We start from the raw sequence: 26,693 nt of genomic DNA on the forward strand, positions 1-26,693 counted from the left end.
CCTTGGTCATGCTGTTAATTACTGATGTCCCCTTTAAGAATGGAGCACCCTTGGTCATGCTGTTAATTACTGATGTCCCCTTTAAGAATGGAGCACACTTGGTCATGCTGTTAATTACTGATGTCCCCTTTAAGAATGGAGCACCCTTGGTCATGCTGTTAATTACTGATGTCCCCTTTAAGAATGGAGCCCCCTTGGTCATGCTGTTAATACTGATGTCCCCTTTAATAATGGAGCACACTTGGTCATGCTGTTAATTACTGATGTCCCCTTTAAGAATGGAAGCACACTTGGTCATGCTGTTAATTACTGATGTCCCCTTTAAGAATGGAGCACCCTTGGTCATGCGCAGTGTTGTTCTATGTTATTCTGGTACTAACTCATTTTAGTAAATGTGAAGCTCCAGTTCAGTTTCTTGTATTCAGAGTATTTCTTTATTATATAAATAAGTAATAAGAGCTAAGACACTACAGGTGGGACTCGGGTTTATGCAGATTCCCGGATTATGCGACATTCAGAATGAGACTGTAGAGGAAATTGAATTAATTAGCGACTGTTGTAAAATCGATATTCTGATATTCTTCTTTGAGTTAATTTGGGAAATAGAAACTCAATAAAACCAAACTTTCCCATGGTGCCCCAGGTTAATGAGTTAATAATTACCGGATTAATTTATTCACATAATTATAAACCGTTAATCATTCGATGAGCAGCAGTCATCACATTAATCAATACAACGTCTTGACTTTTTCCACAATTTGTTACTTTATAGCCTTATTCTAAAATGGATTGAATTGTCCCCCCCCCCCCCCCCCCCCCCAAAACAATCTACACACAATAACCCATAATGACAATGCAAAAACAATTTTTGGGAAATTTTTGCACAAAAAAAAAGAAACATTCTCAAATTTGCATAAGTATTCAGACCCTTTACTCAGTACTTTGTTGAAGCACCTTTGGCAGTGATTACAGCCTTGAGTCTTCTTGGGTATGATGCTACAAGCTTGGCACACCTGTATTTGGGGAGTTTCTCCCATTCTTCTCTGCAGATCCTCTCAAGCTCTGTCAGGTTGGATGGGGAGCGTTGTTGCACAGCTATTTTCAGGTCTCTCCAGAGATGTTAGATTGGGTTCAAGACCGGGATCTGGCTGGGCCACTCAGACATTTAGAGACTTGTCCCAAAGCCACTCCTGCGCTGTCTTCGCTGTGTGCTTAGGGTCGTTGTCCTGTTGGAAGGTGAACCTTCGCCCCAGTCTGAGCGCTCTGGAGCAGGTTTTCATCAAGGATTTCTCTCTACTTTGGTCCATTCACCTTTCCCTCAAACCTGACTAGTCTCACAGTCCCTGCCGCTGAAAAACATCCCCACAGCATGATGCTGCCACCGCCATGCTTCATCGTAGGGATGGTGCCAGGTTTCCTCCAGACGTGACGCTTGGCATTCAGACCAAAGAGTTTAGGTTATTTACAGCTAGAGGTTAGGTTATTTACAGCTAGAGGGTTAGGTTATTAACAGCTAGAGGTTAGGTTATTTACAGCTAGAGGGTTAGGTTATTTACAGCTAGAGGGTTAGGTTATTAACAGCTAGAGGTTAGGTTATTTACAGCTAGAGGGTTAGGTTATTTACAGCTAGAGGGTTAGGTTATTTACAGCTAGAGGTTAGGTTATTTACAGCTGGAGGTTAGGTTATTTACAGCTAGAGGTTAGGTTATTTACAGCTAGAGGTTAGGTTATTTACAGCTAGAGGTTAGGTTATTTACAGCTAGAGGGTTAGGTTATTTACAGCTAGAGGGTTAGGTTATTTACAGCTAGAGGTTAGGTTATTTACAGCTGGAGGTTAGGTTATTTACAGCTAGAGGTTAGGTTATTTACAGCTAGAGGTTAGGTTATTAACAGCTAGAGGTTAGATTATTAACAGCTAGAGGTTAGGTTATTTACAGCTAGAGGGTTAGGTTATTAACAGCTAGAGGGTTAGGTTATTTACAGCTAGAAGTTAGGTTATTAACAGCTAGAGGTTAGGTTATTAACAGCTAGAGGTTAGGTTATTAACAGCTAGAAGTTAGGTTATTAACAGCTAGAGGTTAGGTTATTAACAGCTAGAGGTTAGATTATTAACAGCTAGAGGTTAGGTTATTTACAGCTAGAGGGTTAGGTTATTTACAGCTAGAGGGTTAGGTTATTTACAGCTAGAGGGTTAGGTTATTTACAGCTAGAGGTTAGGTTATTTACAGCTGGAGGTTAGGTTATTTACAGCTGGAGGTTAGGTTATTAACAGCTAGAGGTTAGGTTATTTACAGCTAGAGGTTAGGTTATTTACAGCTAGAGGTTAGGTTATTAACAGCTAGAGGTTAGATTATTAACAGCTAGAGGGTTAGGTTATTAACAGCTAGAGGTTAGGTTATTTACAGCTGGAGGTTAGGTTATTTACAGCTAGAGGTTAGGTTATTTACAGCTAGAGGTTAGGTTATTTACAGCTAGAGGTTAGGTTATTTACAGCTAGAGGTTAGGTTATTAACAGCTAGAGGTTAGGTTATTTACAGCTAGAGGTTAGGTTATTTACAGCTAGAGGTTAGGTTATTTACAGCTAGAGGTTAGGTTATTTACAGCTAGAGGGTTAGGTTATTAACAGCTAGAGGTTAGGTTATTTACAGCTAGAGGGTTAGGTTATTTACAGCTAGAGGGTTAGGTTATTTACAGCTAGAGGTTAGGTTATTTACAGCTGGAGGTTAGGTTATTTACAGCTAGAGGTTAGGTTATTTACAGCTAGAGGTTAGGTTATTTACAGCTAGAGGTTAGGTTATTTACAGCTAGAGGGTTAGGTTATTAACAGCTAGAGGGTTAGGTTATTAACAGCTAGAGGGTTAGGTTATTTACAGCTAGAAGTTAGGTTATTAACAGCTAGAGGTTAGGTTATTAACAGCTAGAGGTTAGGTTATTAACAGCTAGAAGTTAGGTTATTAACAGCTAGAGGTTAGGTTATTAACAGCTAGAGGTTAGGTTTTTAACAGCTAGAGGTTAGGTTATTAACAGCTAGAGGTTAGGTTATTAACAGCTAGAGGTTAGGTTATTAACAGCTAGAGGTTAGGTTAAAACCAGGAGGGCGAGAAAAAGCGAGACTGGGGAAAAGTAGGATCTGAGACAAAACGCTGGTTGACCTGACAAACAAGACGAATTAGCAACAGACAAACAGAGAACACAGGTATAAATACCCAGGGGATAATGGGGAAGATGGGTGACACCTGGAGGGGGGTGGAGACAAGCACAAGGACAGGTGAAACAGATCAGAGTGTGACACTTCATGGCCTAGTTGTTTTATTTTAACATCTTGGGAATAATTTCCCCACCACCACCATAATTGGACAGTGAAGCTAAAACTTTTAATTTGGATTTGAGATCAAATGTTTTATATGAGGCGACAATACAGAATGTTACCATTTATATGAGGTTATTTTCATACATATCTGTTTTAGCGTGTAGAAATTAATGCACTTGATGTATCTACAGTAGGTCCCCCATTTGAAAATATCATAACTACAATTGAAGTCAGAAGTTTACATACACTTAGGTTGCATTCATTAAAAATCGTTTTTCAACTACTCCACAAATTTCTTGTTAACAAACAATAGTTTTGGCAAGTCGGTTAGGACATGCTGTGGGGCAAAAAAGTATTTAGTCAGCCACCAATTGTGCAAGTTCTCCCACTTAAAAAGATGAGAGAGGCCTGTAATTTTCATCATAGGTACACGTCAACTATGACAGACAAAATGAGAAAAAAAATTCCAGAAAATCACATTGTAGGATTTTAAATGAATTTATTTGCAAATTATGGTGGAAAATAAGTATTTGGTCACCTACAAACAAGCAAGATTTCTGGCTCTCACAGACCTGTAACTTCTTCTTTAAGAGGCTCCTCTGTCCTCCACTCGTTACCTGTATTAATGGCACCTGTTTGAACTTGTTATCAGTATAAAAAACTTTTTGGATGCATTTGCAGTGTGATTTGATTGTTTATCAGATGATGTTCAATAGAATTTTATGTTAAATAATCTATTGTCATTTTGGAGCCAATGTAACATTATTTTATAATTTACAATAAAAGTGACTACAAAATGACTCAATACATTATTTACCCATCAATTCTATTGGACACAATAGTCTTTAGCTAATGCTAGTTTTCAGATCTCAGGCCGGGTTACTCCTGGTTCCCTGAACCACCCTGATTACACGTTTTATCAACCAGAAGTCATCATAGCTAACATTACCCCTCCAGGCTGAATAAACTACTGTTCTGACCAGCCATAACATTACCCCTCCAGGCTGAATAAACTACTATTCTGACCAGCCATAACATTACCCCTCCAGGCTGAATAAACTACTGTTCTGACCAGCCATAACATTACCCCTCCAGGCTGAATAAACTACTGTTCTGACCAGCCATAACATTACCCCTCCAGGCTGAATAAACTACTGTTCTGACCAGCCATAACATTACCCCTCCAGGCTGAATAAACTACTGTTCTGACCAGCCATAACATTACCCCTCCAGGCTGAATAAACTACTGTTCTGACCAAGCCCGTATATAAATGGGTGGATGTATTGGCTAACGTTAGCCTTGTGGTTTATGTACAGGTGACCACGGCCGTGGTGAAGGTGGATGAATACCTGCTAGAGATGGTGGTGTATCGTCAGGGGCGATCCATCGGAACCTCCTACCCCAAACTACTCAGCAGCAACAACAGGGACCTGTAGAGTGGAGATCTACGCACCCTGATTCTGAAAGCAGAGGCCCAAATGGAACCCTATTCCCTATGTAGTGCACTGCTTTCAACCAGGGCCCATAGGGATAGGAGTGCACTATATAGGGAGTAGGGGGCCATTTGACCAGGGCCCATAGGGCTAGGAGTGCACTATATAGGGAATAGGGGGCCATTTGACCAGGGCCCATAGGGCTCGGAGTGCACTATATATAGGGAATAGGGGGCCATTTGACCGGGGCCCATAGGGCTTGGAGTGCACTATATAGGGAATAGGGTGCCATTTGGGGCCTAGTTAGAACCATCTGTCATGTTAAAGGTTGATCATTGTCGTGTACTTTGTTTTTGACTCCATATTGTTAATAGGTTGTGTTCTCCATCAAAACCTTAACCTCGTTCCCAGGTTCAGTTACTAATTACAAATCCTGGATCATTCATCATTTGCACTAAACTATTATATTAGAGATTTCAGTGTTGTTGATCCAGGACCAGGATTTTGTTTCTCTCTGCTACCAGCTCTCCTTCCTATCCTGAATATTCAATACTGGTCCTTGGTCTTTCACAAAGAGAGCCGTTTTTATTTTATTTTATGTTAAGAAAACAAGTAAAGCATTTTGACAATCCATTAAAAACAAGAATGACTATGATAGGAACCTGATTATTAAACATTATATTGACAGTGTTGTACTCTTGTTTTTAACATATTATTAGTTTGTTATGGTTACGGGGGACATATGTCAACTTTGGGGGCATATCCCAATTTCAATTTCTACTTGAAGAAAATCAAACATGTTTACAATGTCACGTCCTGACCAGCAGATGGAGCTAGTGTTTTAGTTTTGGGGTCAGGACGTGGCATGTTTGTGTTGGGAATGTTTGTGTTGTTGATTGGGACTTCCAATTGAAGGCAGGTGTGTTGAGTTGCCTTTGATTGGAAATCCTATATAGGTGTGTGTGTTTTTCTTTGGGGTTGTGGGTGGTTGTTCTTACACTGAGTTTCTAACCTGCAGAACTGTAGCGGTTGTCACCTTTATTGTATTGTTAAGTGGATGCTTTACTCCTCATTTGTAATTAAAGATGAGTATTCACATACCTGCTGCGCCTTGGTCCATTTATGAAGACAGCCATTACATACAAGTATACCATCTTAGCTTCTTCTGTACTTTTATTTTGTAGATTAAAACAAGCAATGGTTACAGTACATGTCTTCCTGGCAGAAAACAATACAATCATGTAAGACTAGCGTATGTAAAACTACAATTTCCATGGAAAGATCTCAGGTTCATTTGATTCGATAATAGTAGGTTACATGGATGATGCATCAAACGTAATCATGATCTGCCTAAGAACAAGTCTGTATTGAGGAATGTAATAATGAAATATATACTAATTAATATATGAAAACAGACAAATAATACAGATTAGAATAAAATTTTGGATTTTAAGAACAGTATACACATCACTACTTTCATTACTCGTTATCATCAGTGGTGTAAAGTACTTTAGTAAAATACTTTAAAGTACTACATAAGTTGTTTTATGGGATACCTGTACCTTACTATTTATATTTGACTACTTTTACTTTTACTCCACTACATTCCTAAATAAAATGATATACTTTTTACTCCATACATTTTCCTTGACACCCAAAATGCTTAGCAGGACAGGAAAATGATCCAATTCAGGAAAACATCCCTAGTCATCCCTACTGCTTCTGATCTGGAGGACTCACTAAACAGAGAACATCCCTGGTCATCCCTACTGCTTCTGATCTGGAGGACTCACTAAACAGAGAACATCCCTGGTCATCCCTACTGCCTCTGATCTGGTGGACTCACTAAACAGAGAACATCCCTGGTCATCCCTACTGCCTCTGATCTGGAGGACTCACTAAACAGAGAACATCCCTAGTCATCCCTACTGCCTCTGATCTGGAGGACTCACTAAACAGAGAACATCCCTGGTCATCTACTGCCTCTTAACTGGCTGACTCAATAAACACAAATGCATCGTTTGTAAATAATGTCTGAGTGTTGGAGTGTGCCACAGGCAACCTGTGAATTATGTCTGAGTGTTGGAGTGTGCCCTTGGCTATCTGTAATTATGTCTGAGTGTTGGAGTGTGCCCCTGGCTATCCATACATTTTCAAAACCAGAAAATGGTACCGTCTGCTTTGCTTAACATAAGGAATTTGAAATGATTTACAATTTCACTTTTGATACTTAAGTATATTTAAAATGAAATCCTTTTAGACTTTTACTCAAGTAGTATTTTACTGGGTGACTTTCACTTTTACTTGAGTAACTTTCTATTAAGGTATCTTTACTTTTACTCAAATATGACAATTGGGCACTTTTTCCACCACTGTTCATCATCCACCTCCATGGCGTCGACCCCTGTGGCGTCGCCTTTATCAAAGAGGAACTGATGGAAGGTTCTCTGCTCTCCCTGATCTGTAGCTGAAGTGTAACTGTTGAACGGCAGCTTCTCCTGAAATGCCTTGACCAGACTGGCTTTATCAGACTGTGTCTTGACTCTTTCCAGCACTACGTCTAATTTCAGACTCCTGTGGCTCAGGAATCCCTGTAGCACATCAACTCTTTTCCTACGCACCGCTTGGATGATGATCTCCTCAAGTATGCCTGACAGGGGAATTGCATACTCTATGATACTCTGGGTTTTCCCTCCTTTACCCTGGTAGGAGTAGCCTGCTGTATGCATAGCTATCAGCTGGCAGTACTCGTTGAAGACTGGAGAGCCAGAGGCACCGTGGAAGAAACAGGTGTCGTAGGTAATCTTCTCTGTGTCCGTCAGTAGATGTGTGATGTCCCAGTTCTCCTCGAAATATCTGTTGTTTATGACATGTAATAATTCATCATTTTCTGTAACATGTTTTTCTACAGCTTGTTTCCGATCTCCTCTTTGAATGATGAAGCAGGGGTCTTTCTTTTTCACCCCGCCCTCGGGGTGGCCGATGATGCAGATTCCCCCCTCTGGAGACGGAAAGCTGAAGGTGTCAAGCAAGCTTGAAGGCAACGTGATGTCAGGACATGAGCTAAGCTCCAGCAAAGCAAAGTCAAGATTCCCCAAATCATCTTTTCCATAGGCTACAACCTCACTTTTCACTGGTATCTGCTGCGTTCTTGCATCCAGGTCTTCAAAGTCAAACGTGACTGTTACTGATTGTTGCAGCGTGTTAGTTATCGGCACATAGATTTGCTGGACAACATGGGCGTTTGTAAGGATGAACTTGTCAAACAGAAAGAAGCCAGTTCCTTTTGCATTCCCTTCAATTCTCACCTGACAAACAGAAGCACTCAGCTCTATCAGTCTCTTCACTTTCTTTACCTCTTGGAAGCTCTGTGTTTTCTTTCCAAACTCTACTCTTAAGAATTGTTGCACGTCTGAAGGCTTCTTCAAATTCTCTCTCTCTTTCATGTGATCTACCAAGCCTGCATATTGGGAACGTAGGATGTTTAGGATCTCTTTAGAGTTTGGAATCTCTTGCCATTTGTGCTTCACTACCAGAGATCTATCATCTTTTCCTGTCTCCTTTGACTGAAACTGTGTTTTAACTGTGTCTGGTGTGGTAGGATTCTGAGGACAGAGAGCTGCTTCCGATGTTCCACCAGGTGGGACGGACAGCTCTTCAGTTGGTGTGTTGTCCCAATCCTCAAGACTATCTGGCTGTGGCTGAGATACACGACCGATACGTTTTACCTTCACAACCAACATTTCACCTTTACGACCTTGATGACGTTTCCTATCAAGACAATCAACTGGCTGGGACATCTCTGTGTCGACACCCGTCTCTGGCTCAGAAAGAACACAGCGTGTTTTAAAGACAGTTTTATCAAATCGCCCATCTCTCCTCAAGGCTTGCTTCACCTTTTCCCCTTTGTATCCGTACACACAAACATACTTCACTTTCTTCCTTAGCTCTGGGTTTTTCATTACTTTCCATTTAACATTTTGTCCACCCTCAGTTTCAACACAGAAAGCCATCAACTTGTCAGGTTGTATGTTTTGGGGGGGGTTCCTCTGTTTGGAAAGGCCCTGGGTATATGAAGAACTGCCCCTTCTTGGAACTTTGATCAAGCTGACTGTCACTAGCTCATCGTTATCAATTAAATGGCAGGGGAAATGTGTACTGACAGCTGCCCTTGGCTCTTTTTCTCTTTGGATGACAATTTCCCGTTTTGTCTTTGATATGTTCTCGAACTCCCGGCTTGTTCGCAATGCATCCAAGACCGTTTCATGAGTATGGCATCTAACTCTGCATTGTTGGTATCCGAAGAGGTATCGGAAGGAATGGCTTACATCATGTGCTTCTTTCTGTGACAGAAGAGATGTAAGTGTTAAGGCTCAGGGGATTAGAACCACAGTCTCCCTCTCAGGAAAATAATTTCAACCATTTGGCCAAGAGGAAATTCCCCCTTGGCCCGAGAGTGACACCGATTTTAAGATGCAGGAAGAGAGTGACTCCGCCTCACCTCCGCTACATCAGCTTGTAAAATAGAAGACTATACTAAAAAGAATACTCATAATTGATTATTATTAAAGAACAGATAAGTGTTAAGCAAATACAGGCAGATGAATGCATGTCTAACCTTGATATGAGAATCCTGAGATTGGCTAGATGTTCCTGGCTTGTTGCCCGAGGATTTACTCTGATGAGAACTCTGTAATGCATGAGTTACAACATATACATCAACTTCAATTACAATAAAGGGTCATAGTGGAATCATTTCTGAAGTTTAAATTGTTAGAGGCTAGCGTTGAAAAATGGAGGCTAGTATAGTAGTGACTGTATTGTAAATACTAGAGGGTTAGTAGCCGTTAGTGACAGTAGAAGTGGTGAATGGTGGTAGTGGTAGTAATAGTAGTAGTAGTAGTAGTGGATGTGGTGGTAGTAGTGGTAATAGTTGTGGTAGTGGTGGTAGTAGTACTAGTGGTAGTAGTAGTAGTGGTGGTAGTAGTAGTAGTAATAGTAGTAATGGTAGTAGTAGTAGTAGTAGTAGTAGTAGTAGTGGTGGTGGTAGTAGTATTAGTAGTGGTAGTAGTAGTGGTGGTGGTAGTAGTAGTGGTGGTAGTAGTCGTAGTGGTAGTAGTAGTAGTAGTAGTAGTGGTGGTAGTAATAGTAGCAGTAGTGGTGGTGGTAGCAGTAGTGGTGGTGGTAGCAGTAATGGTGGGAGTAGGAGTGGTAGTAGTAGTAGTGGTGGTGGTAGTAGTATTAGTAGTAGTGGTGGTAGTAATAGTAGTGGTGGTAGTGGTAGTAATAGTAGTAGTGGTTGTAGTGGTGGTGGTGGTGGTGGTAGTAGCAATGGTAGTAGTAGTGGTGGTGGTAGTAGTAGTAGTGGTGGTAGTAGTCGTGGTGGTAGTAGTTGTAGTGGTGGTAGTTGTAGTAGTGGTAGGAGTAGTGGTAGTAGTAGTAGTAGTAGTGGTAGTAGTAGTGGTAGTAGTAGTGGTGGTAGTAATAGTATTGGTGGTAGTAGTCATAGTGGTAGTAGTTGTAGTGGTGGTAGTTGTAGTAGTGGTAGTAGTGGTAGGAGTAGTGGTGGTAGTAGTAGTGGTGGTGGTAGTAGTGGTAGTAGTAGTAGCAATGGTGGTTGTAGTGGTGTTGGTGGTAGTAGTAGTAGTAGTGGTGGTAGTAGTAGTAGTAGTAGTGGTGGTAGTAGTAGTGGTGGTGGTGGTAGTAGTAGTAGTAGTAGTGGTTGTGGTAGTAGTGGTGTTGGTAGTAGTAGTGGTGGTAGTAGTGGTGGTCGTAGTAGTAGTGGTGGTGGTAGTAGTGGTTGTAGTGGTGGTGGTGGTGGTGGTGGTAGTAGTAGTAGCAATGGTGGTTGTAGTGGTGGTGGTGGTAGTAGTGGTGGTAGGAGTAGTGGTAGTAGTAGTGGTGGTGATAGTAGTGGTAGTAGCAATGGTAGTACTAGTGGTGGTGGTGGTGGTAGTAGTGGTGGTAGTAGTAGTGGTAGTAGTAGTGGTGGTGGTAGTAGTAATAGTGGTAGTAGTGGTAGTAGTAGTAGTGGTAGTGGTAGTAGTAGTAGAAGTGGTGGTGGTAGTAGTGATAGTGGTGGTAGTAGTGGTGGTAGTAGTAGTGGTGGTAGTAGTAGTGGTGGTGGTGGTAGTAGTAGTGATGGTAGTAGTAGTAGTAGTAGTGGTGGTAGTAGTAGTAGGGGTGGTAGTAGTAATGGTAGTAGTGGTAGTAGTAGTGGTAGTGGTGGTGGTGGTGGTAGTGGTCGTGGTGGTAGCAGTAGTGGTGGTGGTAGTAGTAGTAGAATTAGTGGTGGTAGTAGTAGTAGTGGTGGTAGTAGTAGTAGAAGTGGTAGTAGTGATAGTAGTGGTAGTAGTAGTAGTGGTGGTGGTGATAGTAGTGGTAATGGTGGTAGTGGTCGTGGTGGTAGTAGTGGTGGTGGTGGTAGTAGTAGTAGTAGTAGTAGTAGTGGTGGTAGTAGTAGTAGTAGTGGTAGTAGTGGTGGTTGTAATGGTGGTGGTAGTAGTGATAGTAGTAGTAGTAGTGGTGGTAGTAGTGGTAGTAGTAGTAGTGGTGGTGGTAGTAGTGATAGTAGTAGTAGTGGTGGTTATAGTAGTGGTGGTAGTAGTGGTGGTGGTAGTAGTAGTAGTGGTAGTAGTAGTAGTAGTGGTAGTAGTGGTGGTGGTGGTGGTAGTAGTAGTGGTGGTAGTAGTAGTAGTAGTAGTAGTAGTAGTAGTAGTAGTGGTGGTGGTGGTAGAAGTAGTGGTGGTGGTGGTGGTAGTAGTAGTGGTGTTAGTGGTGGTGATAGTAGTGGTCGTAGTAGTAGTGGTAGTAGTAGTGGTAGTGGTGGTAGTAGTAGTGGTGGTAGTAGTAGTGGTAGTGGTGGTAGTAGTAGTGGTGGTGGTAGTAGTGGTAGTGGTGGTAGTAGTAGTGGTGGTGGTAGTAGAAGTGATAGTAGTAGTGGTTGTAGTGGTGGTGGTGGTGGTAGTAGCAATGGTAGTAGTAGTGCTGGTGGTAGTAGTAGTAGTGGTGGTAGTTGTAGTAGTGGTAGTAGTGGTAGTAGTAGTGGTGGTAATAGTAGTGGTGGTGGTAGTGGTAGTAGTAGTAGTGGTGGGAGTAGTGGTGGTAGTAGTAGTAGTGGTAGTAGTAGTGGTAGTAGTAGTAGTAGTAGTAGTAGTGGTGGTGGTGGTAGTGGTGGTGGTAGTAGTGGTGGTGGTAGTAGTAGTAGTATTAGTAGTAGTAGTGGTGGTGGTGGTAGTAGTAGTAGTAGTGGTGGTGATAGTAGTGGTGGTAGTAGTAGTGGTAGTGGTGGTAGTAGTAGTGGTGGTAGTAGTAGTGGTGGTAGTAGTAGTGGTGGTGGTAGTAGTGGTAGTGGTGGTAGTAGTGGTGGTAGTAGTAGTGGTGGTGGTGGTAGTAGTAGTGATAGTAGTTGTTGTTGTAGTGGTGGTGGTGGTGGTAGTAGCAATGGTAGTAGTAGTGGTGGTGGTAGTAGTAGTAGTGGTGGTAGTAGTCGTAGAGGTAGTAGTTGTAGTGGTGGTAGTAGTAGTAGTGGTAGTAGTAGTAGTAGTAGTAGTGGTGGTGGTGGTGGTGGTGGTGCTAGTAGTGGTGGTGGTAGTAGTAGTAGTAGTAGTAGTAGTGGTAGTAGTAGTGGTAGTAGTAGTGGTGGTAGTAATAGTAGTGGTGGTAGTAGTAGTGGTAGTAGTTGTAGTGGTGGTAGTTGTAGTAGTGGTAGGAGTAGTGGTGGTAGTAGTAGTGGTGGTGGTAGTAGTGGTAGTAGTAGTAGCAATGGTGGTTGTAGTGGTGGTGGTGGTGGTGGTAGTAGCAATGGTGGTTGTAGTGGTGGTGGTGGTAGTAGTAGTAGTAGTAGTGGTGGGGGTGGTAGTAGTAGTAGTAGTAGTAGTAGTAGTGGTGGTAGTAGTAGTGGTGGTGGTGGTAGTAGCAGTAGTAGTGGTTGTGGTAGTAGTGGTGGTAGTAGTAGTGGTGGTAGTAGTAGTAGTGGTGGTCGTAGTAGTAGTGGTAGTAGTGGTAGTAGTGGTAGTAGAAGTAGTGGTAGTAGTAGTGGTAGTAGCAATGGTAGTACTAGTGGTGGTGGTGGTGGTAGTAGTGGTGGTAGTAGTGGTGGTAGGAGTAGTGGTAGTAGTAGTGGTGGTGATAGTAGTGGTAGTAGCAATGGTAGTACTAGTGGTGGTGGTGGTGGTAGTAGTGGTGGTAGTAGTAGTGGTATTAGTAGTGGTGGTGGTAGTAGTAGTAGTGGTAGTAGTAGTAGTAGTGGTGGTAGTAGTAGTGGTGGTGGTGGTAGTAGTAGTGGTGGTAGTAGTAGTGGTGGTGGTGGTAGTAGTAGTGGTGGTAGTAGTAGTAGTAGTAGTAGTGGTGGTAGTAGTAGTAGTAGTGGTGGTGGTGGTAGTAGTAGTGGTGGTAGTAGTAGTAGTAGTAGGGGTGGTAGTAGTAATGGTAGTAGTGGTAGTAGTGGTAGTAGTGGTGTTAGTAATGGTGGTGGTAGTAGTGATAGTAGTAGTAGTGGTGGTGGTGATAGTAGTGGTGGTAGTAGTGGTGGTGGTGGTGGTGGTAGTAGTAGTAGTGGTAGTGGTGGTGGTGGTGGTAGTGGTGGTAGTGGTCGTGGTGGTAGCAGTAGTGGTGGTGGTAGTAGTAGTGGTGGTAGTAGTAGTAGTGGTGGTAGTAGTAGTAGAAGTGGTAGTAGTGATAGTAGTGGTGGTAGTAATGGTAGTGGTAGTAGTGATAGTAGTAGTAGTGGTGGTGGTTATAGTTGTGGTGGTAGTACTGGTGGTGGTGGTGGTAGTAGTAGTGATAGTAGTTGTAGTGGTGGTGGTGATAGTAGTGGTAGTGGTGGTAGTGGTCGTGGTGGTAGTAGTGGTGGTGGTGGTAGTAGTAGTAGTAGTAGTAGTGGTGGTAGTAGTAGTAGTGGTGGTAGTAGTAGTAGTAGTGGTAGTAGTGGTAGTAGTGGTGGTAGTAATGGTGGTGGTAGTAGTGATAGTAGTAGTAGTGGTGGTGGTAGTAGTGGTAGTAGTAGTAGTGGTGGTAGTAGTGATAGTAGTAGTAGTGGTGGTGGTGAAAGTGGTGGTGGTAGTAGTAGTAGTGGTAGTAGTAGTGGTAGTAGTGGTGGTGGTGGTAGTAGTGGTGGTAGTAGTAGTAGTAGTAGTAGTAGTGGTGGTGGTGGTAGAAGTAGTGGTGGTGGTGGTGGTAGTAGTGGTGGTAGTAGTAGTGGTAGTAGTAGTGGTGGTGATAGTAGTGGTGGTAGAAGTAGTGGTAGTAGTAGTGGTAGTGGTGGTAGTAGTAGTGGTGGTAGTAGTAGTGGTAGTGGTGGTAGTAGTAGTGGTAGTGGTGGTGGTAGTAGTGGTAGTAGAAGTAGTGGTAGTAGTAGTGGTAGTAGCAATGGTAGTACTAGTGGTGGTGGTGGTGGTAGTAGTGGTGGTAGTAGTGGTGGTAGGAGTAGTGGTAGTAGTAGTGGTGGTGATGGTAGTGGTAGTAGCAATGGTAGTACTAGTGGTGGTGGTGGTGGTAGTAGTGGTGGTAGTAGTAGTGGTATTAGTAGTGGTGGTGGTAGTAGTAGTAGTGGTGGTAGTAGTAGTGGTGGTGGTGGTAGTAGCAGTGGTTGTAGTAGTAGTAGTAGTAGTAGTGGTGGTAGTAGTAGTAGTAGTGGTGGTGGTGGTAGTAGTAGTGGTGGTAGTAGTAGTAGTAGTAGGGGTGGTAGTAGTAATGGTAGTAGTGGTAGTAGTGGTAGTAGTGGTGTTAGTAATGGTGGTGGTAGTAGTGATAGTAGTAGTAGTGGTGGTGGTGATAGTAGTGGTGGTAGTAGTGGTGGTGGTGGTGGTGGTAGTAGTAGTAGTGGTTGTGGTGGTGGTGGTGGTAGTGGTGGTAGTGGTCGTGGTGGTAGCAGTAGTGGTGGTGGTAGTAGTAGTGGTGGTAGTAGTAGTAGTGGTGGAAGTAGTAGTAGAAGTGGTAGTAGTGATAGTAGTGGTGGTAGTAATGGTAGTGGTAGTAGTGATAGTAGTAGTAGTGGTGGTGGTTATAGTTGTGGTGGTAATACTGGTGGTGGTGGTGGTAGTAGCAGTGGTAGTAGTGGTGGTAGTAGTAGTAGTGGTGGTAGTAGTAGTAGTAGTGGTAGTAGTGGTAGTAGTGGTGGTAGTAATGGTGGTGGTAGTAGTGATAGTAGTAGTAGTGGTGGTGGTAGTAGTGGTAGTAGTAGTAGTGGTGGTGGTAGTAGTGATAGTAGTAGTAGTGGTGGTGGTGAAAGTAGTGGTGGTAGTAGTGGTGGTGGTAGTAGTAGTAGTGGTAGTAGTAGTGGTAGTAGTGGTGGTGGTGGTGGTGGTGGTAGTAGTGGTGGTAGTAGTAGTAGTAGTAGTAGTAGTAGTAGTAGTGGTGGTGGTGGTAGAAGTAGTGGTGGTGGTAGTAGTGGTGGTAGTAGTAGTGGTAGTAGTAGTGGTGGTGATAGTAGTGGTGGTAGAAGTAGTGGTAGTAGTAGTGGTAGTGGTGGTAGGAGTAGTGGTGGTAGTAGTAGTGGTAGTGGTGGTAGTAGTAGTGGTAGTGGTGGTAGTAGTAGTGGTGGTGGTAGTAGTGGTAGTGATGGTAGTAGTGGTGGTAGTAGTAGTGGTAGTGGTGGTAGTGGTAGTGGTCGTGGTGGTAGTAGTAGTGGTGGTGGTAGTAGTAGTAGTAGTAGTAGTAGTAGTGGTGGTAGTAGTAGTAGTAGTGGTAGTAGTGGTAGTAGTGGTGGTAGTAATGGTGGTGGTAGAAGTGATAGTAGTAGTAGTGGTGGTGGTGATAGTAGTGGTGGTGGTAGTGGTAGTAGTAGTGGTAGTTGTAGTAGTGGTGGTGGTGATAGTAGTGGTAGTGGTGGTAGTAGTAGTGGTGGTGGTAGTAGTAGTAGTAGTAGTGGTGGTAATGGTAGTAGTGGTGGTAGTAGTAGTAGTGGTGGTAGTAGTAGTAGTAGTGGTAGTAGTGGTAGTAATGGTGGTGGTAGTAGTGATAGTAGTAGTAGTGGTGGTGGTAGTAGTGGTAGTAGAAGTAGTGGTGGTGGTAGTAGTGATAGTAGTAGTAGTGGTGGTGGTGAAAGTAGTGGTGGTAGTAGTGGTGGTGGTAGTAGTAGTAGTGGTAGTAGTAGTGATAGTAGTGGTGGTGGTGGTGGTGGTGGTAGTAGTGGTGGTAGTAGTAGTAGTAGTAGTAGTAGTAGTAGTAGTAGTAGTAGTGGTGGTGGTTGTAGAAGTAGTGGTGGTGGTGGTGGTAGTAGTGGTGGTAGTAGTAGTGGTAGTAGTAGTGGTGGTGATAGTAGTGGTGGTAGAAGTAGTGGTAGTAGTAGTGGTAGTGGTGGTAGTAGTAGTAGTGGTAGTGGTGGTAGTAGTAGTGGTAGTGGTGGTAGTAGTAGTGGTGGTGGTAGTAGTGGTAGTGATGGTAGTAGTGGTGGTAGTAGTAGTGGTAGTGGTGGTAGTGGTAGTGGTCGTGGTGGTAGTAGTAGTGGTGGTGGTAGTAGTAGTAGTAGTAGTAGTAGTAGTAGTAGTAGTGGTGTAGTGAGTGGTAGTGGTAGTAATGGTGGTGGTAGAAGTGATAGTAGTAGTAGTGGTGGTGGTGATAGTAGTGGTGGTGGTAGTGGTAGTAGTAGTAGTGGGTAGTAGTAGTAGTGGTGGTGTTGATAGTAGTAGTGGTGGTGGTAGTAGTAGTGGTGGTGGTAGTAGTAGTAGTAGTGGGGGTAGTGGTAGTAGTCGTGGTAGTAGTAGTAGTGGTGGTAGTTGTAGTAGTAGTGGTAGTAGTGGTAGTAGTGGTGGTAGTAATGGTGGTGGTAGTAGTGATAGTAGTAGTAGTGGTGGTGGTAGTAGTGGTAGTAGTATTAGTGGTGGTGGTAGTAGTGTTGGTGGTGGTGGTAGTAGTAGTGGTGGTAGTAGTAGTAGTGGTAGTAGTGGTGGTGGTAGTAGTAGTAGTGGTAGTAGTAGTAGTGGTGGTGGTAGTAGTGATTGTAGTAGTAGTGGTGGTGGTAGTAGTTATAGTAGTAGTAGTGGTAGCAGTGGTAGTAGTAGTGGTGGTGGTGGTTGTAGTGATTGTAGTAGTAGTGGTGGTGGTAGTAGTTATAGTAGTAGTAGTAGTGGTGGTGGTAGTAGTAGTAATAGTTTTGGTGGTAGTAATAGTGGTGGTAGTAGTAGTAGTGGTAGTAGTAGTAGTGGTGGTGGTAGTAGTGATTGTAGTAGTAGTGGTGGTGGTACTAGTTATAGTAGTAGTAGTGGTGGTGGTAGTAGTGGTGTTAGTAGTGGTAGTAGTAGTGGTGGTGGTGGTGGTAGTAGTGCTAGTGGTAGTAGTGGTAGTAGTAGTAGTAGTGGTAGTGGTGGTGGTAGTACTGTTAGTAGCAGTAGTTGTAGTAGTGGTAGATGTGGTAGTGGTAGTGGTAGTGGTAGTAGAAGTAGTGGTGGTGGTAGTAGTAGTGGTGGTAGTAGTAGTAGTGGTGGTGGTAGTAGTGTTGGTGGTTCTAGTAGTAGTGGTGGTAGTGGTAGTAATAGTAGTGGTGGTAGTAGTAGTAGTGGTGGTGGTATTGGTGGTAGTAGTAGTGGTGGTAGTAGTAATAGTAGTGGTGGTAGTAGTAATAGTAGTGGTTGTAGTGGTAGTGGTAGTAGTAGTGGTGGTGGTAGTGGAAGTAGTGGTAGTAGTAGTGGTGGTAGTGGTAGTAGGGGTGGTGGTGGTAGTAGTGGTGGTGGTAGTGGTGTTAGTGGTAGCGGAAGTAGTAGTGGTAGTGGTAGCGGTGGTGGAAGTAGTAGTGGTGGTAGTGGTAGTAGTAGTGGAGGTAGTGGTTATAGTAGTGGTTGTAGTGGTAGTGGTAGTAGTAGTGGTGGTGGTAGTGGTAGTAGTAGTAGTGGTTGTAGTAGTAATAGTAGTGGTGGTAGTAGTAATAGTAGTGGTTGTAGTGGTAGTGGTAGTAGTAGTGGTGGTGGTAGTGGTACTAGTGGTGGTAGTGGTAGTAGGGGTGGTGGTGGTAGTAGTGGTGGTGGTAGTGGTGTTATTGGTAGCGGAAGTAGTGGTGGTATTAATAGTGTTAGTGGTAGTTGTAGTAGTGGTGGTAGTAGTGGTGGTAGTAGTGGTAGTAGTAGTAGTAGTGGGAGTTGTAGTAGTGGTAGTAGTAGTGGTGGTAGTAGTGGTGTTAGTGGTAGTAGTGGTGGTAGTAGTAGTAGTGGTAGTAGTAGTGGTAGTGGTAGCGGTAGTGGAAGTAGTGGTAGTAGTAGTGGTGGTAGTAGATGGTGGCGGTAGTGGTAGTAGTAGTGGTAGATGGTGGTGGTATTAGTAGTTTTAGTGGTAGTTGTAGTGGTAGTAGTAGTGGTGTAGTAGTGGTGGTAGTAGTGGTGGTGGTAGTAGGTGGTGGTAGTAGTGGTGGTAGTAGTGGGGGTAGTAGTGGTGGGGTGGTAGTAGTGGTGGTGGTAGTGGAGTAGTGGTAGTGGTGGGGGTAGTGTAGTGGTAGTAGTATGGTAGTAGTAGTGGTAGTAGCAGTAGTAGTAGTAGTGGTAGTAGTGGTGGTAGTAGTGGTAGTAGTGGTGGTAGTAGTAGTGGTAGTTGTATTAGTAGTAGAAGTAATAGTAGTATTAGTAGTAGTAGTAATAGTAGTGTTAGTAGTAGTAGTAGTGGTAGTAGTAGTGTTAGTAGTAGTAGTAGTGGTAGTTGTATTAGTAGTAGTGGTAGTTGTATTAGTAGTAGTGGTAGTTGTATTAGTAGTAGTGGTAGTAGTAGAAGTAATAGTAGTAGTAGTAGTAGTAGTAGTAGTAGTAGTAGTAGTGGTAGTAGTAGTGGTAGTAGTAGTAGTAGTGGTAGTGTAGTAGTAGTGGTAGTAGTAGTGTTAGTAGTAGAAGTAGTGTTATTAGTAGTAGTAGTAGTAGTGGTATCAGTAGTAGTAGTAGTGGTAGTTGTAGTAGTAGTAGTGGTAGTAGTGGTAGTAGTAGTGGTAGTTGTATTAGTAGTGGTGGTAGCAGTAGTGATAGTATTAGTAGTGGTAGTGGTGGTAGTAGTAGTGGTAGTTGTATTAGTAGTGGTGGTAGTAGTAGTGGTAGCAGTAGTGGTGGTAGTAGTAGTGGTAGTTGTAGTAGTAGTAGTGGTAGTAGTGGTAGTAGTAGTGGTAGTAGTATTAGTAGTAGTAGTAATAGTAGTGTTAGTAGTAGTAGTAGTGGTAGTAGTAGTGTTAGTAGTAGTAGTGGTAGTAGTAGTAGTAGTAGTGGTAGCAGTAGTGGTGGTAGTAGTAGTGGTAGTTGTATTAGTAGTAGTGGTAGTAGTAGTGGTGGTAGTGGTAGTAGTAGTAGTGGTAGTTGTATTAGTAGTAGTGGTATCTAGCATAAATAGTATTAATAGTGGTAGTGGTAGTGTTAGTAGTAGTAGTGGTGGTAGTAGTAGTAGTGGTAGTAGTAGTAGTAGTAGTGGTATCTAGCATAAACAGTGCTAAGGGAGTTTATTGTTTGTGCTTTTCTTTTAACTAATTTCTGTCTTCTATTCATGTGAGGTTCTAGTAACCAATTTCTGTGTTCATACAAGTGGCTGACTGTACAAATCCTCACTTATCAGTAGCTGCATTATGGCAGTACGACCAGATCTTGTTTGGAGAACAAACAAAAGATCTCAGTTTCAAGGTCTCGGCTTAGAGAGGAGAAACCTTGTGAGGAATCACATGTTATGAACCAGTATTGGTCCGTCACATGAATAGAACAAAACGGTAATGAGTCATTAATTATGCTAAATCATGCAAATATAAAATTGTCTGTGTATAAGACAGCTGCTGGGTCTGACCGGGGAGAGTTCCTGATTGACATGTGTACTAGCACTTTGACAATAAACAATTATTTATTTAAAGATTGACTTTGAGTGTCCCTGTGTAAGAATTTCCACGACACAGTGTACGAAAAATAGCGTTCCAAAGAAGAGTCAGAAATAAGTTGTACAATATTTTAAAGTGTAACTGCTGAAGCAAGTCACACTAATAAAAGAACTAAGATTAAAAGTAATATGACAGAGTGTCACCTTGGCAACAGCTCCTGGAGATTGGTCAGGAGTTTGTTGTTGGTTGTTTGAAGTATTACTTGGACGAGTAATCCTCTGTAATACAGAAAAACAACATCACATTCTGCAGGTTCTGGCAGTGACTCAAGTTGTAGAAAGTTGGTTTGGTAGAACTCCTTTCAAAATACCTTCAAAAATGGGTCCAGTTTCTGTTGTTTCTTCCTTAGATCTCCCATGGTACAATTCTGCCAGCTGCACAAACAACGATGCCACTTTTGTATGGTAATGAGAAAACCTTCAAAATAAAAAGCCTGCATTTCAACACATTGTAATATCATTAGTTGAATAATAAGATAAAATTGGCCATTGATTAAAATTATATTGGGCCAACAAGAAAAGGCTATAAGTTATTATCCTGTTGTCTAGTCACTTTATCTACAGGTGAAGTCGGAAGTTTACATACACCTTAATCAAATACATTTACACTCAGTTTCACAATTCCTGACATTTAATCCTAGTCAAAATTCCCTGGTTTAGGTCAGTTAGAATCACCACTTTATTTTAAGAATGTGAAATGTCAGAATAATAGAGATAATTATTTATTTTAGCTTTTATTTATTTTATCACAGTCCCAGGTGGTCAAAACTTTACATACACTCAATTAGTATTTGCTAGCATTGCCTTTAAATTGTTTAACTTGGGTCAAACGTTACGGGTAGCCTTCCACAAGCTTCCCACAATAAGTTGGGTGAATTTTGGCCCATTCCTCCTGACAGAGCTGGTGTAACCGAGTCAGGTTTGTAGGCATCCTTGCTTGCACATGCTTTTTCAGTTCTGCCCACAAATGTTATTTTGGATTGAGGTCAGGGCTTTGTGATGGCCACTCCAATACCTTGACTTTGTTGTCCTTAACCCATTTTGCCACAACTTTGGAAATATGCTTGGGGTCATTGTCCATTTGGAAGACCCATTTGCGACCAAGCTTTAACTTCCTGACTGATGTCTTGAGATATTGCTTAAATATATCCACATAATTTTACTCCTCATGATGCCATCTATTTTGTGAAGTGCACCAGTCCCTCCTGCAGCAAAGCACCCCACAACATGATGCTGCCACCGCCGTGCTTCACGGTTGGGATGGTGTTCTTTGGCTTGCAAGCCTCCCCCTTTTTGCTCCAAACACAACGATGGTCATTATGGCCAAACAGTTCTATTTTTGTTTCATCAGACCAGAGGACATTTCTCCAAAAAGTACGGTCTTTGTCCCCATGTACAGTTGCAAACCGTAGTCTGGCTTTTTTATGGCTGTTTTGGAGCAGTGGCTTCTTCCTTGCTGAGCGGCCTTTCAGGTTATGTCGATATAGGACTCGTTTTACTGTGGCTATAGATACTTTTGTACCTATTTCCTCCAGCATTTTCACAAGGTCCTTTGCTGTTCTTCTGGGATTGATCTGCACTTTTCACATCAAAGTACGTTCAAATCTAGGAGACAGAACGCGTCTCCTTCCTGAGCGGTATGACGGCTGCATGGTCCCATGGTGATTATACTTGCGTACTATTGTTTGTACAGATGAACGTGGTACCTTCAGGTGTTTGGAAATTGTTCCCAAGGATGAACCAGACTTGTGGAGGTCTACAATTTTTCTGAGGTCTTGGCTGATTTCTTTTTGATTTTCCCATGATGTCAAGCAAAGAAGCACTGAGTTTGAAGGTAGGCCTTGAAATACATCCACAGGTACACCTCCAATTGACTCAAATGATGTCAATTAGCCTATCAGAAGCTTCTAAAGCCATGACATCATTTTCTGGAATTTTCCAAGCTGTTTAAAGGCACAGTCAACTTAGTGTATGTAAACTTCTGACCCACTGGAATTGTGATACAGTGAATTATAAGTGAAATAATCTGTCTGTAAACAATTGTTGGAAGAATGACTTGTGTCATGCACAAAGTAGATGTCCTAACCGACTTGCCAAAACTATAGTTTGTTAACAAGAAATTTGTGGAGTGGTTGAAAAACAAGTTTTAATGACTCCAAACTAAGTGTATGTAAACTTCCGACTTCAACTGTATATGCACATCTACTCAGTACAGGTACCCCGTGTATATAGACAAGTTATCGTTACTCATTGTGGATGTATTTATTGTGTTATTATTTCTCTGTGCATTGTTGGGAAGGACCCGTTAGTAAGCATTACACTGTTAGTCTACACCTGTTGTTTACCAAGCATTACACTGTTAGTCTACACCTGTTGTTTACCAAGCATTACACTGTTAGTCTACACCTGTTGTTTACCAAGCATTACACTGTTAGTCTACACCTGTTGTTTACAAAGCATTTCACTGTTAGTCTACACCTGTTGTTTACCAAGCATTACACTGTTAGTCTACACCTGTTGTTTACCAAGCATTACACTGTTAGTCTACACCTGTTGTTTACCAAGCATTTCACTGTTAGTCTACACCTGTTGTTTACCAAGCATTACACTGTTAGTCTACACCTGTTGTTTACAAAGCATTTCACTGTTAGTCTACACCTGCTGTTTACCAAGCATTTACCTGTTAGTCTACACCTGTTGTTTACCAAGCATTACACTGTTAGTCTACACCTGTTGTTTACCAAGCATTTCACTGTTAGTCTACACCTGTTGTTTACCAAGCATTACACTGTTAGTCTACACCTGTTGTTTACAAAGCATTACACTGTTAGTCTACACCTGTTGTTTACCAAGCATTTCACTGTTAGTCTACACCTGTTGTTTACCAAGCATTACACTGTTAGTCTACACCTGTTGTTTACCAAGCATTACACTGTTAGTCTACACCTGTTGTTTACCAAGCATTACACTGTTAGTCTACACCTGTTGTTTACCAAGCATGAGATAAATTAAATGTGATACTAACCAAATACAGAGCCTTGAAAAAGTGTTCATACCCTTTGAATTTATTCACATTTTATTGTGTTACAAAGTGGGATTGAAATGGATTTAAATTGTAATTTTTTTGTCAACAACCTACACAAAAATACTCAGTAATCAATGTTCCCTCTAAGCTGCGCGTATTTGTCTGCTGCACAGAATAAATATCAGCCCAAGGCCAGAAGCACAAGATTAATTTTCACTGAACTTTCTAGAGTTTTCCCTGTTAGTTAACACTATCAACGTTTCCCTTTACTGTGGCAATTGTGATCGAATCAACGCAATGTTAGTCACTTTCAATATAACGTACCGAAACAAAACGAACTGTGAAAGAGATTCTGCTATAGCCAGAACGCTTCAGAGTAGGATTCTACTGCTCACTGACTCAGCCCGCACAGACCGCTGCGGCATAACCAATCAGCTGCTGTAAGCCTACATGCAATTATACAACTGGTGGGTCTAATCCGGAATGCTGATTGGTTAAAAACGCATTCCAGCCGGTGTCTATTCCACAAGTTACCACCGGCTAAATCTATGATGTTAAAATGCCTATTTACCCTGTTCCATCTGACTGTGCAATGCACTGTCTCATCAGCCCAGCCAGGCAATTTATAAACTCTCCACTATAAAAAGCATCTAGACATTATCTCACATTTCTATTGGACTAATATTTCGTTTTCAATAACGGAGATTTCTCTAAACTTTGCTGTCTGTCTCTCTGACATTTACAACATTGTTTCAATATTCAAATTCAATCTCCAGCTGTCCAACAGTAATGAACGTGTCGTGAGTCGGGATGAAAGACAGGTAGGATGCTTTTCTCAGCCAGTCGACATCATGAATCAGCATCATTTCTATGGATATATACAAATAACTATTGGCTATCTCCTCTGAACAACAGTGACCTAACGGAAGAGCACATTTTCTATGCCAGGTGAAATTGCGCATCATTAGCTCATTGTTATGGATGTATTGAAATAAATGTCATTAGAAAAACAGCTTAAACAAATGCAAATGCAGCTACTTCGTTGTTATTCTGGCTGCACTGTTTGACATCACTGTTATTTAACCGTTGCTGGCTTGCTAGCAAGCAAGGGATAAGAACGTTGCCAGCCAGTATGGCAATGGAACATTTAGAACAAACGACTGGGTCGTGTCCATAGATACAGAACAAAAAGACTGAACGACTGGGTCTCGTCTCTGGCAATCGAACCAATAGAACGAACGACCAGCCGGCTTGGGTAGCAACCCTAGATTTGAGTCGGGACTATATCTTGTGGAAGGATAAAAAAGTATAAATAAATGCATCAAAATAATGTTTTTAATGAAAATATGTCAATCATTATTTGAATATGTTGGTAACCCGTTGTATAAAAGTGATAATGACAGAGAAGCCAGTGTTTGGAGGATATATTGGCACGGGTGTTGTTAGGCCCGAGACAAAGTCCAAACACCGGCTTCTCTGGCAATGGCATTAGACCATTGCAATATATGGATCTGTGCCATTTACTTTGAACTGGACTGTGTTTACAGCAGTGGTCATGAGTAGATGGGCTTGTTTTGAGATCAAAGCCAGAGCTGCATCAAACAGGGGGTGACACTTGACTAGGGGCATCAGACAACACAACAACATTTTTAGTCACCTCCTTGACTGAAGGACAAGTGGATAAACAGGTTAATGTGAATAGTTTTTTTCAAAAGTTTCATGGAATGTAGGCATACATTGAACACCACACATTGGCTGCTACTGTAGGCTGAATGATAGAACGGCTATTTCCATGTTGAAATGTTAGGGGATGCATTTTATCCATTGTTTTTCATTTTCTCAAATAGCCACTCTAGCATACTTGGCCACTGTAAAAACCTCTATGGGATCGGTGTCCCACCCATGGGATGGTTGTGCTAACGTAGGCTAATGCGATTAGCATGAGGTTGTAAGTAACAAGAACATTTCCCAGGACATAGACAAATATGATATTGTCAGAAAACTTAAATTCTTGTTAATCTAACTGTACTGTCTGATTTACAGTAGCTATTACAGTGAAATAATACCATGCTGTTGTTCGAGTGCACAATTCTGAACATGAAAAGTTATTAATAAACAAATTAGGCACATTTGTGCAGTCTGGATACAACATTTTGAACAGAAATGCAATGGTTCATTGGATCAGTCCTTTCACATTTCCACAAACTTCAAAGGGTTTCCTTTCAAATGGTACCATGAATATGCATATCCTTGCTTCAGGTCCTGAGCTACAGGCAGTTAGATTTGGGTATGTCATTTCAGGTCCTGAGCTACAGGCAGTTAGATTTGGGTATGTCATTTCAGGTCCTGAGCTACAGGCAGTTAGATTTGGGTATGTCATTTCAGGTCCTGAGCTACAGGCAGTTAGATTTGGGTTTTGTCATTTTAGGCAAAAATTTCAAAAAAGGTTCCGATCCTGAAGAGGTTTTAAAACTGTAACTTAAAGCAGGAACAGCCTCAGTGTTCACAGTAAACGCTGAGCAGTTTTTTCATGTCCTGCGACTAGCAGGACAAAATTCAGCTAGCTAACAGGATCAACTAAATACAAGTCCCCCTAGATACAGCCATGTCTCATAGTCACGTTATGAGATTTGTAAATGAAAGAAGAATATAATAATACAAATATAATTTCCCCCAAAACCTACAGGACGGGAGCTCTCCAGGAACAAGGTTGGAGTGACCTGGCCTACACAACCGCTTTCAACATACCAGTATTTGTGTACAATTTTAAAAGAAATGCTAGTAAAAAGAAAATATGTCAAATTATCATTTTTTTCAAAGGTGGTTGCGAAGCTGTGAAAAAAAAGTTGTACTGCACGAGTGCAAAAAAGTGTTATATTCCCAAAGTTTAGCAAGTATTTGCAGCCCCCCCAAGTGTCACCCCTCCTCACCCTCTTCCTCAACCCTCCCCTAGTCAAGTATCACCACTCCTCCTAAAGCCTCCCCTAGTCAAGTATCACCACTCCTCCTAAAGCCTCCCCTAGTCAAGTATCACCACTCCTCCTCACCCCTTCCCTAGTCAAGTGTCACCCCTCCTCACCCCTCCCCTAGACAAGTATCACCACTTCTCCTAAACCCTCCACTAGTCAAGTATCACCACTCCTCCTAAACCCTCCCCTAGTCAAGTATCACCACTCCTCCTCACCCCTCCCCTAGTCAAGTATCACCACTCCTCCTAAACCCTCCCCTAGTCAAGTATCAACACTCCTCCTAAATCCTCCCCTAGTCAAGTATCACCACTCCTCCTAAACCCTCCCCATGTCAAGTATCACCACTCCTCCTAAACCCTCCCCTAGTCAAGTATCACCACTCCTCCTAAAGCCTCCCCTAGTCAAGTATCACCACTCCTCGTAAATCCTCCCCTAGTGAGTTATGGAATTAGTTCCTAATATGTATTTCATACCATGCTGATCCCAGAGGTCACGTGATTATGGCTGAGAAAAATATCATGCTGTAGCCTACTGCCTTCAAAGTTTTTGAGTAATTATTTTCATGGACATTTGGTTTTGTTCATCAAGTACTCTGTCACTGTGAGAAGAACATAGGATATCAGCCGACTGTATGCTAGACATAGAAAATGGAACGATAAGAGGGTGTGCCTTATTGGCACAGATGATCTGTGATCAAATGTGGTTGATCAACAAGGACTGCCTTCTTTATAGTAACTCTGTGCACACTTGAACAATGTATTAATGTATAAACATATAGCTTTCTTTATTGATAATTCATATTTCTGTCATGACAGTCTTGACCTAAAAACAACATATTTCACAATGTTTCACTCAAGATCATAACAGCGGGCTACTTACACGATAGTTCTTCCAAAACGACAGGACAGTCCACAATTCGGAAATATGATCCACACCACAGTTGCAAAATGTTACATTCACAGACTCTTCAATAACATATTCCTTCCATCTGTAAACACTTGACACATGGCCAAACTTTTTACACTTATTGCATTGAATTGGGTTTTGCACAAACACTCTTACAGCGTATCTTATATATCCCAACTTTACATAGAGTGATAAATTCTCATGTTTATATAATATTTTTTTAACT

At 42.0% G+C, this 26,693-nt stretch overlaps 1 protein-coding gene across 1 annotated transcript; it reads right to left on the reverse strand.

Annotated features, from left to right (window-relative positions):
- Positions 1-7,046: 7,046 nt before the first annotated feature.
- LOC115157621 (protein FAM111A-like) lies at positions 7,047-19,943 on the reverse strand. The gene is made up of 4 exons (XM_029706030.1): positions 19,879-19,943; positions 19,712-19,786; positions 9,363-9,434; positions 7,047-9,087 (listed from the first exon to the last, which is right to left on the reverse strand). Exons 1-4 carry the CDS (start codon positions 19,924-19,926, stop codon positions 7,081-7,083), a joined length of 2,202 nt encoding a protein of 733 aa, XP_029561890.1. The 5' UTR covers positions 19,927-19,943; the 3' UTR covers positions 7,047-7,080.
- Positions 19,944-26,693: the final 6,750 nt, after the last annotated feature.

The sequence above is a fragment of the Salmo trutta genome, chromosome 21 (genome assembly GCF_901001165.1).
Source record: "Salmo trutta chromosome 21, fSalTru1.1, whole genome shotgun sequence".
Classification (NCBI taxonomy): domain Eukaryota; kingdom Metazoa; phylum Chordata; class Actinopteri; order Salmoniformes; family Salmonidae; genus Salmo; species Salmo trutta.